Below are 12,186 nucleotides of genomic sequence, written 5' to 3' on the forward strand. Positions count from 1 at the left end.
AGCATCGCGTGTTTGACCTTGACAGTCTGACTATGCGCGCACGTATTTAGTTCTGTTGTGCGCAGATGGGCTGCAGTTGGTCGCTTCACCTTTGGAACGTGAGTGTAATAATCGAGCACTGCGTGGAATTGCACAACTCGTGCCTTTTAACAGTCACACAAAAGTGGCATAGTAGCGAGAGTAGGTGGTGGCATAGTCAATTTATTTTGCATTGAACTTTGTCGGGACCGAGCAAAAGTGGTATAAAACTGAGAGTGGCATAGTAGCGTGATTTGACTGTACAAGGCTTTCTATAGACTGTGCTGTATAGACTGTATTTATTTATTTTTGTGAAGCGCCTTTAGCTTGTCCTTAGGGTAGTGATAAGGCGCCTTTATTATTATTATTACTTGGACTTATCTAAGAACAAGGCAGAATTTCTAGGTTCCAGAATCTAGCAATGAAATCTTCTAGAATGAGATTTATGAAGAACTTCGTGAAAGCCATGGACCGGACTTCGCTAGCTTTTCGATACCAGCATGAAAAATATCCATTGACTCAGCGAGGCAAAGATTAAAGAGGAAGTTTGTGTGGGTCCTTAAATTCGAAAGCTCTTCAAAGATGACGGGTTCAACAACTGTTGCAGTGTGAGTCTACAAACGTTTCAGGGAATGTAGGGGCAGAAAACTACAAGGAACTATAGTAGAAGACATGCTAATGCAGTATCAAAAACTTGGCTGCTATTTCTCATCTGGATGTTTTTCCTGGCAACTGTGGTATGGTTAGCGATGAACATGGCAAACGTTTTCATCAAGATATCGCAACAATGGAAAAAAGATACCAGGAAAAATTGTTCATTAGCATGGTGACTGACTACTTCTCGACACTCCCCAGAAATGCTCCCAAACAGGTGTACAGGAGACAGACAAATAAATCCAAGGCGTAGTCTATGACTTAATTTTGTGCAAGTATTAACCATAGGACAATTACTATTATTAGCATGCATTTCGTGATGTACACAATGATTATTGCAAATTACAGATAAGCTAGAGCCAATTTTTCTCTTTGTCATATTCGTGTTCAGCACATAACAATTGATTTAAAAAAATAACTAGTTTGATTTCAGTAACATGACTTTTGTAAAAATTTATTGACCAGTGTAATCTATCATTACTAACCGAGCAGACCTATTCCCCCAGCAAATTATGTCCCATTCGTTATGCTTTCCTTTAGTATGTCTTGATTGTACATCTTAATTAATATACATGTATTAGTTTAATTTTCTTAATTGCTTTGATGGTGTTTTCAAATTGTAAAATGTTAGTATTGAAGTCAGGAAAATTATGCTGAAATTCTTGGTATGTCAGGTAGCATTACAACTTTATAATTACCTTCTTGCAACCAGATTCTAAAGCAAACCATGTCATTAGCCAATAGCAATATTAATGTTTTAAAAGAAGCATTCAGCATTAAATCTGTCAATTATTTTGGGCACACACTTCACTTATGTCTTTAAATACATCATGTCAGAAAGGATTATATATTCTTTCGAATAATTTGGCAATATGTAATACCCTGGTAGTATTACCAAAGTTAAGGTTATGGCCTTTATATTTGTAGAGGGTAATAGGTCGAACGACCACGAGACTGTCTCTTCCCTCGCCTGCCAACCAACCAAACCAAAAGGGGCTTTTGTGATTTGTAGTGAGAGTGGAGTGGAAGACAAGCCAGCTGAAATAAAACATACAGTGTGCAGCCAATATCGTATTTATGGTGTTCTTGCGCCACCAGCACACCTCTGTTTAGCCACAAGAAAGCAGTGTTGGTTACACAAGCATTCTACATAAAACGATATTCTTTCTATTTATGGAACAAGAACATAAAGATTCTTTAGACGGTGACTGGGTTGGGGAAACTCTAAGCTAACCAAGCTTCATTACAGTCAAGGTGTATCTCTATTCACCAATCCCTGCTCCCCTCCCTTTATTAACATACACATGAGCTACGTATCTTTCTTTGAACGGCCTATATTATTTTTGGAGTAGACACCCGCTTACGCTTTCTACGGAAAAATTGTTTTAAAACTTTTCTTTTTTAAAACTGCCTAATTTATTTTTTAACTTATTTGTTGTAGCTGATGTCTGAAATTTTTTCAAATCTTTTCTTTAACTTGCTACAGGCAGTTATTATACCAGCATTAATTAAACATCACAGTTGAAATTTACAATGTGATCGGTATCCATAAGGAAATACTTATTTGAAATCCCAGGATACTGTGGTTGAGAGTTTTTCTTGCTACATAGCCATGTTATCTTCTTGATACATAGCCATGTTATCTTCTTGATACATAGCCATGTTATCTTCTTGATACATAGCCATGTTATCTTCTTGATACATAGCCATGTTATCTTCTTGATACATAGCCATGTTATCTAATTTAGTTTAGTCCTTGCTACTCCTCGAGGAGCATAGGGAGCAACAACACCTCACCAGCGAACCCGGTTTGGGGCAGCCCCCCACCTTCCCTCAGTTAGGACCATGTGGTTCTGACATCCTTTGTTTCGCTCTCTACTGTTGTCAAAATTTTACATAATTTAATTTTAGACGTGACACTCTTGCCAAATCAGTTTTGAAAGTTTCCACAAAAGATTTTTTGCTTCCATCAAGACATACTGGTGTGTAAACCTCATGGTTTTATAATTTCAGAGTGCAAGGGGATTAATTTGACGCAATCTTTTTGTTATATGCAAAAATTGTAGCTACAACGTTGCCTGAAAATAAGTAGGTGAGAGGTATGAACGCGCCAGATAAGGAATTCATGTTCTAATTTTCTTATGATACTGCCTTGACTCTCCATCTACACACATTTGAACTTACCGATATATGAACTCTTTGCTTGCTGTTTGCATATTATTACCCAAAGCGTTGTTTGATTATTATACCGATAATTTAAATCTTACCATGCGCCAATATGATACAGATGCCAAAGATAGTCAGAGACAAAGCAATCCTCATCGTATGTGTTAGATGTGACTGTGAACGTTCTGTGTAGAAAAGGGAAGATAGATGTCTGATTAGACAAATATATGGCAAGATACACAGATAGAATATCTTGATAACTAGCTAAAAAGACATTGAAATCGACATCATTCACATCATTGCAGAATGTTCATTTAGGAGGAAGACACAACGGATGGCAACCAAAACTTTGACGCTGCAGGTTTATTTCACGTGCTACATTTACGATTTCAATAAACAAAATTATAAATTATTTGCAATAACAGAAAAAATGAATAGCAGGCATTTTAAATAAACTCGCTGCCCCACAATGTCATTGCGCTTTCTTTTCCCTCCACCGAAAGTTTGCCGGGTCCCGTGTAAGGAGAGTAATAGCAAGCATAGAAAGTGAACGTTAGCGAAATTATTAACAACATAAATCTCAGTCTTACTGTTAATCCATTGGTTTTGTGCTGAGCAGAATGGATTTTTGAACAGTTGAATTAAGCACGGACTTACTGTTGCTCAGAGGAATTAGATATCTTCGATGAATCTATGAAATCGGAATTTTCCGAAGACCCAGGCTCTTGCCAACGGAAATATCCTAAAAATAATAGTAACAAGAACCAACAACTTTAAATTTTCACAGGTAGATAGATGAGACACGAATTACTAGAACTCTAGCAGCATCGAAAGCCTAAAGCTCAAGATGTCCACCAAGTTTGTCAGCATAGACTGTGACACACGGTGTCTATCTGACAAGTCTTGACTCGTTGGGCATGGACGCCGCCCGCGCATGCGCACACACGCCAAGCTCCAAGCTGAGGCAAAGCTATTGCTCTTGGCTGCTATTGATTAAGCACGCATGTACGGTCATGACCCCTAATAATGGCAGTGACTTTTAGCCAATGGCGTGCTACATACCGACCGGAATCACGCGCTCTACAGATATTGAACCAGATGTAAGCTTCATTAATTAGAGCTATAAAGCCAGATTCCTCTTTTCCCATGCTTCCAGTTATCCAGCACGAGTCATTAAGTAAGTGCAATTATTTTTTGATTCATAATTAATTCTTGTGGTGAAAGAAAATTTATGAAGCCTGTGAGCATTAATGGTCAAAATGACTGTTATCCCATGATGTGCTGCAGGAGATAAAAAGATGATCTTTGGACTGTTTGAAGAGTCTAACATGTGATTACACCACAGATAGTGTGGCTTTGTTTATGGTGATGTACTATAAAAGTGTATTATTGTTAAAGGGAAATTTATGATGTACTTTTGGTTTTGATTTGTGACATCTAATTGGCTACTTTTTAATAATATGAAGATGACTACCAAGAAGCTAGCTGAATCTACGAGAGACTTAAAGAAATGTTGGAGGTAAAGAGAGTTATGACAAAAATACTTCTGTCACGACCGGTAGTCGGACATTGCGCATTCTTTACGAAGAACGACAAGAGGTCACTTCAGATTGAGACGTTCTGTTATTAATTATACACCAAAAATAAAAATTCTAAAAAAAACATAAATAGTAATACAAGACTTTCAAGCAGATCAATTTAAACAATACAGCACACGTTATCACTCTTATCTGTTCTAAATAAGAAAGGCATACATCATATATTGTTCAACACCGAAACTACGACAGCGCACAGGCTGCTACAACAGTTCTCTTAATGTCATCAACACGACATACACATGTCCGTTTCAGTCCACTCCTAACGATACGTCTCTCCGAGCACGTTTCTAGCCACCAGCAATGTCGGTGTGTTCATTAATGTTTATCACACACATACACACAGTCCGTGTAAACCGTCTTACTCTCCCTCTAACGTTGACGGTGGAGCTTAATAATGGGGGTACGACCTTCCCCCTCTCTCTCTACAGGTAATTCTTACTTTGCGTTGTCGGCCTCAGCGGACAATCAAATCGTCAGTGTCCTCGACACTCCACTGCACGAATTTAAAGACGACAGAGACGGCCCTCCACGCGGTCGGTGTGTCGTCGTCGTTGTCAGGTACGAGAGTGGAGCCCACTTGCTCAACACTCTCCGAGGCTTTGATGAGGATGTTCTCCGTCTTATCGCCCATCTACCATGTTTTGGGGATCTTTTAGTGGACATTCTGTAAGGACACAAGGCTGTGTCACCTTCCTCGAAAAATAGTGTACTTGCAGTGATAAACAAAGTTGGTCCAATAACAATAAAATGTTCTTTTAAAAAATAAAGGTTTTAAACAACATATCAACAGCTTCTAGTTTTAAATTTACTGAGCTGAATAAGTTTATGCAAATTTAAACATTTCACACGGATGCACAGCTGACAGAAAGTGAAGGAGAGAATGATGCCAAGGAATCACTATGTGATGACCATGCAGCAGTGTCCACCACAATTGCCATACTCTTTGCCGCCAGTGGTTGTGAGCCCTAGGGTGTCCGCAAGTGGCAGCTATCAGCAAAGCAGCGTTTCACCTTTGCCTTCATGCCTCCAGCGCCCCTTGTCTGGTGTTCGTCCTGCCAGCACTGGGACCCACAACCCCTAGGAAGGTAATTTGAAGTCATTTTGTTTATAATCATCTTACCATTTTGTTTGTTCTTACCCTGGGCCAAGACTTTTGAACAGTGTTTTTGTGAAATATAACCAGAAGTGGAAAATCCCAGGCTTCTTTTGCCATAGTGAAAAAAATGAAATAAATGTGGATCACTATTTTACACGATTGGTCTGTGCTTGATTCGGATTTGTTAGGAGGAGTCAAGTGTATTTTTCCTATTCCCTTTAAAGGTTTTCATAGCATTTTATTGTATAGAACAAATGACATGTCTGCAGTACTAAAAAGTAACAAAGGCATAGTTATGGTGGCATGAATAACAGATGATTGTAAATTTTCTGTAACCACTTTAGCTTGGTTACAAAGATAAATATGAAGCTTCCTTAATGGTTTTCATTCATTTTTGGATCTTATAATACTAGTTCTCATAACATGTATCATGATACTGCCCACTGCAAGTTTTATTTTTAAAAAATGATGTATATTTATTATTGTCTGTTTCCAGGAATGCTATTTGGCAATGAGTGGGAGATTCAGTTTAAAGCATGTAGTCAGGGGCATACTATCTGCTATTTTCAATGAGTTAGCCCGGTCTTACAACTTCTGTGGTCTGAAGGGGAAGAAGGGACTCAAGAACCACCCCTTTATTTTACAGTTGAGGGTAAGGATTTAAATATTTGACTCTGTGTTTTCATGACTCATTGAGAAAAAATATTTCATTTGTCTGTAAAATTCTTGTACATAAACCTGCACATAAAAGGTCAATATGTGACCCTCCACGACAAAATGAGTTTTAAGTCGCAAATTTGAGATTTGCCAAATTGCATAATTTTTAACAAGAAAAAGGTTCTGAACTTTCTTTTGATGCAAAATTTGTTCTCCTAACCTTAAAATTGAGTGAGTTATAAAAGTTTGAAGTGTGACAGTACGTTGGCGGCCATTTTGAGAAAAGCGGCTTCAAAGATTAGCGTCAAGATGGCCGACCGGGTTTGTTTCCTCCTAAACTTTTGCAGACAAATCTTTTGATCGGTTAATATTTGAATCATTCTTTAAAGAAGTTGAACATACAGACTCTGGGCTTTCTGAAAAGGTATAGCACGGTGGAGTTATGACAGGGAAACAGTATCGAAACAGCGTTTGAATTTCGTCTGAAATTTCGTCGGTACGGATCACAGTAGGGTACCTTGATTAAACCGTATTTAAAGTCGATTTCTAACTTTTATTTTAACATAGCAGTGTATTTTCCTGATAGTTTTATAATCAAGGAATCCATTTTAAAAGAAAAGTCAAACTGCACAAAATTGACCCCTATCACCTTTCGGGCCTGGGCTGGCGTGCATAAGCGAACTTAAACATGAACTTAAGCTTAAGTTGGCTGACTTAACTTTAAGTACAGTAACTCTGTGTGCACAAGACAACTCAAGTCCGCTAAGTACAAAATTTCTTACTCAACTTTAAGACTTTTATACCCCCTGGTATAAACCCTTACTTAGCTGAGTCGGGCGGCTTCAGTTAGCTCAATTTTGATTTCTTCATGTGAAAAGTGACAGAAGATGGCAGCGAGACGACTGTGCTTTAGAATGATGATAGGACGACATTTGAGGAAGGAACGTGTGTTTCGTGACAGACACAATCCTTTTGACCTGTCTGATCCGTGATATAGCCCTAGTTGCTGGCACGGCATAAAACAGAAACAATGTGACCTGTATGACGACGTTGAACTCTACGCTCGATTTTGCTTTCGGCGAGTCGATATCATGTACCTGTGCGATTTAGTACAGGAGAACATCGACCACCCTGGCTTTTATATTTGACTTTTTTTTAAAAATTTGGGCCCATTCCCGTTTTTGCTCTCCACGAGCACTGATGGCAACTGCTATGTCTTTCTACAGCTGATTTTTTTTCTTCCCGGTCCACATATTTGAAAGTGTCGCAAATAGCCCTTCTTTGTGCTCTTCCACCAAGCTGATGGGAAGCCAAATCTCACAATCCCTCCAGTTGGCCGAACGGTCTTTCTTTTTGGCTATTGTTTCCATTTTTTTCAGGTAAATACCTCAATCTCAAAAGATAGTATCGTGGTTGAAAAGACTGAACAGGAGCAAACATAAAAGTGTGACGTGCGAACAAAGCGATTGTTGATTGGCTGTTTGTATATAAATAGCCAGTGATGCGAGAGATTCCCTGGCAATTCCGAAAAGGACAAGGGGTCACTGTCTTGACCCATTTCTTAACTAAGCAAGCAGCTGAGTCCGCTCATGCACACCGACTTCGATTCTCGACATCCACGAACTCAGCTGAGTCAAGTTTGCGGTTAAGTCGGCCAACTTAAGTAAGAAATTTAAGTTCGCTTTTGCGCATCAGCTCTGTAGCACAAAACTTTTCCTAGCGACCTAAAGACTCATTTCGTTGTGGAGGGTCACATTTGTTGGTGCAATGTCTAGTCCTTTAATCAGCTGGTTAATACTGTGTAGAAAGGAATTAAAATGACAGTTCATAGACATCTTTACAGTTCCCATGCATTGGGATTGTTTTTGAAATCAGTATTTCCAGAGTTCTCCTGCCTATATGCAATTCAAATGCAGTTCCACTTGTATTTCCTGTTTATAATGCTTTAAATTTTTATGCCACTTTACATATCTATATAATTTGCTTGTACCTTTCTTTATTTCACCTTATATTTTGGATTTTAGGGTCAGTAACCTACAATTAAGTGATTATTTTTATGCAGACCTCATATTCTGATATTCTATTTTTAGATGCTGCAAGAAAAAGTTATCCTGAAGCTACGGAAGCTGAACTGCAGACGCAGATATCTACTTGGTTAACTGGTGCTAGGGATCGAGAGAATGGCAGAAGGGAAAGGGCAGCTGAACACAGACTGTTAAAATCAGTAAATAGTTCTGGGGTGGAGAACAAATTGGAGGACAAGTAAAGCTGTACAACTTTCAAACTTACATATCTGTAAAATTCTTGTATATAAACCTGTACATATAAAGTCAATGATTAACAAATTTTTCTATATTTTAAATTATTTTTTAATTAACAATTTCAATAAACATCAGTAAACATCATGTTGTTTTATTTTTGTAACATTTTGCATTTTTTGCTCACTTTTCTGCTGCTTCTTATGTAATCATTGCAAAACAATCATTATTAATCCATTTGTTTGGCATTTATATGGTTATTTTGATGTATTTGATATTATTGGTAGTTTTAGAAATTTTGGCATATCCTGATTTAAAACAATGTAAATCAGAATATGCTAAAATAGCTGAAAAAGATATCTGGGTTTCTCATATTACCATATTGGAAACCCGCACAGTTTGCTCTTATAGCGATGGGACCCATATGGTACCCGGATACTCTTCATATGGGGCCCTCCTTCCAATTCTACTAGGGATGTGCGAGGGAAAAAGACCGTCCAGGTACCACAAGTTAAACATTACTTTAAAAAGCTCTACAATAGCTACATGCGGTCATAAATTATTCATGACTATCAACTGTTATAGAAAATTGTCTCACTAGACCTTTCTGCCTCTCTGGCAGGATGGGAAGTAGCCATGGGCGGACAGTTAAAGGCTACCTATTATGTACGCAGCCGGCATGACAAAGGGACATTCCTCAAAGCTGTTTGATCCCCTACTCTCTACAAGACAAAGACATAACTTAGTACATTACTAGGGTGTTACAGATGGCTGGTAATGGATGTCGCACACTCTCCTTTTTAGTCTGTTTCTTAATATCTGACACTGGGTTGACTTTGTTTAGACCAGTGGTTCTTAACCTAAACCACTAAATAGAATAAGAGTCAAATCCTTTATATTTCCAATGAGTGAACTAGCTGACACAATTTCTTATGATAGCCATTAGTTTTTCATTTCTAATGTCTTTTTGACACCCATGAGAAATAACTATAAATTTCTTTGTAACTGCATTCCACTATCAAACAGGTCTTAAATCAATGTTATGTGAAATGTATACCTCATACTTGATGTTTGTAGCAGAGATAATTTACAGGAAGTTTTATCAACATTCCAAACAGCAGGATACAAAACTTGTATTGCAGGAAATTTTTATACACAGCTTACATAGAAAGCACATTGGTCGAATCATCAAAGTTTCTAATACTCTGATCATACATCACATAAATCTGATGAGATCTGTGTTGTAAAATTTATGAGGTAGGTAATTATACTAAAAGATAATTCAATTTATTTTCATGACTTTGAAATAAAAAGCACTTATTGTTGCATTTAAGAATAATTTTACTCTACAATAATGTGCACTTTTTTTTTTAACCTTTAATGGGTCTCTCTTTCTGCTACTTTTCACTCTCAGGGACTCTGTGTTTGCATATTGCAGGGCGCTGCACTGCAGTGGATTGCCTCCTATCTTGCCGAGAGATCTCAGAGAGTGATTGTCGGCTCTGCAAGCTCTGAGGCAGTTCCTCTGGTGTTCGGCATACCACAGGGATCCGTTCTGGGTCCATTATTATTTTCAGTATATACTTCACAGCTTGGACGGGTAATTGAGCGCTTTCAGATGGGACGTCAGTTCTTTGCGGACGATACACAGATTCTGAACAGTTTTCCCCCAGACCCGACAGTGGCTAGGAATGCGCTTCAACGACTTGAATCTTGTTGTGTTGCGGTGAAGGCGTGGATGACCAGGAATCGTCTTAAACTCAATGACGACAAGACAGAAGCGTTACTGTGTGGCCCCAGGGCCAGAAGGGAGCAGATTGGCATTAGTGCCGTGCAGGTCGGTGATGCCTCCATAGTCTTTGCTGACTGTGTACGGGACCTAGGGCTGTTTATTGATGCAGAGCTCTCCATGTGCAACCATGTCAGTTCTGTTGTGGCTAAGTCCTACTACTTTTTGAGGACTTTAGGTAGACTACGGCCCATGCTGACTCAAGCTGCTGCCAACTCACTTGCTGTGGCTACCATCATATCACGATTAGACTACTGTAATAGTGCATTGTGGGGGTATACCTGCTACTCAGCTGGATCGACTCCAAAGAGTTCAAAACACAGCTGCCAGGATTGTCACCCGTGCAAAGTCGTCCACTGAGCACATCACCCCGATCCTACAGAGCCTTAACTGGCTCCCAATGAGCAAACGTATTGACTACAAAGTACTTTCCATTGCCCAGTCCTGCATGTCTAAAACTGCTCCCGACTATTTGCAAGAGATAGTTCCTCCGTACCAGCCATCTCGTACCCTGCGCTCAGGCTCCCAGTCACGCTTCTGTCTCCCTGCAGTGGAAGACACCAACAAGAAGCGCACTGGAGCCAGGGCCTCAAACACGCGGCACCTAAGCTGTGGAATGCTCTGCCCTCGTCACTCTCCACCATCACCTCACCAACCACGTTCCGCAAGAAACTGAAAACCCATCTGTTTCTTTCAAACCTTAAACAACCACGAAACACTTCTGTCTATATTTTTTACTTTCCTGATGTTTATTTGTTCACTTTATTTTTTCTTCTTTTGTTTTTTTTTCTGCGCAATGAACATTCTTCAGAATGGATACCCGCGCATTACAAATCACCATCATCATTGTCGTGTGCTCACCGCCGCCACTGGAGAATGCGTTGACAATGCGGCAATGCATTTTTCTATAAGAATACTTGGAACTGAGTCCACTTTTAACTTTCGATACTGTCAGAAGCCAGCTTCTTCTTAAAACAATTGTGTGTATTGATCTTCGAAACAGTCGTCTGCAAAGTGCAATTCACAAATTCCATGATGCTTTTTTTGGGGGGGGGGGGAGGGGAGGGGTTCAGAACAATTTTGCCGCGTCATTTTCACAAAATTTATCCATAATCGCCTGAAACGACTGTCCGCTGGTGGAAAACCATGCATATTTACACCAGATTTGTGGCCTGCAAAACATACCCTAATCAAACAACGCACATGCGACCCATGACCGCGTACACAGGGTAAACATGAACTAAATATACGTCCATGGGGTAACCGCGTAGTTGATTTTTGCCAAGGCAGCGTCAGCAGCCAGGGAAACCCATCACAAATCGAAATCAAGGCCCCCGCGACCTTTTCAGTTAGAGACCCAGAGGTTGCGCACTTCAGTCGAAGTTTTGGGATAGATGCGCATCAGCAAAGGAAACATAAGAGTAGAAATCGTGAAACTTAGTGGTGCTGTTGTCGTAATTAATACCACTTTTGAGTCTGAAAATATGAGTGAGAATCCCTTTAAATAATCATTAATGTCCTGCTTATTAGAGCATGGAATCCGCTGTCTTGCATCAGCTGAAGCATTAAATGGATTTTAGTTCAAAATTTTAAAGATGAGCAAAATAAAAATCTAAAAACAATTATTTACATCATTTTGGCAGTAAACATTGTTAAATATTTGCTGTCACTTGCATTATATAAAAAAACCAAATGCTTAAATTTACTTATTACCAAATGAATTGTGTGGCACAAGCCACTCCTTGATTTAACAGTTGGTAAATTTTGCTAAAACACCATTTCATAAAAATCAATTCTACCTATGCTAATGTTGAATCATTGTCACTAGTATTTATAGTTCAAATACTACCTGTAGTTTACAATCATCATGACAATGTTAATTGACCTTAACTTGGGCCAATAATACTTGCTGCCAAACCTGCTCAATGTGAATATACTACAGCAACACAA

At 39.0% G+C, this 12,186-nt stretch overlaps 1 protein-coding gene across 2 annotated transcripts in view; it reads right to left on the minus strand.

Moving 5' to 3' along the window:
- Positions 1-3,760, minus strand: part of LOC112569204 — a 47,579-nt gene extending 43,819 nt beyond the window's left edge. Inside the window, exons 1-2 of one of the 2 annotated variants that reach the window (XM_025246931.1) lie at positions 3,496-3,760; positions 2,940-3,023 (exon numbers count right to left, since the gene is read on the minus strand). In XM_025246931.1, the coding sequence (XP_025102716.1) occupies positions 2,940-2,994 (55 nt within the window). In that variant the 5' untranslated portion in view covers positions 2,995-3,023; positions 3,496-3,760. Of the gene's footprint in view, positions 1-2,939; positions 3,024-3,428 lie in introns of both variants that reach the window. The other variant, XM_025246930.1, reaches the window with a different exon arrangement.
- Positions 3,761-12,186: the final 8,426 nt, after the last annotated feature.

This window comes from Pomacea canaliculata, linkage group LG7, assembly GCF_003073045.1.
Source record: "Pomacea canaliculata isolate SZHN2017 linkage group LG7, ASM307304v1, whole genome shotgun sequence".
NCBI lineage: Eukaryota > Metazoa > Mollusca > Gastropoda > Architaenioglossa > Ampullariidae > Pomacea > Pomacea canaliculata.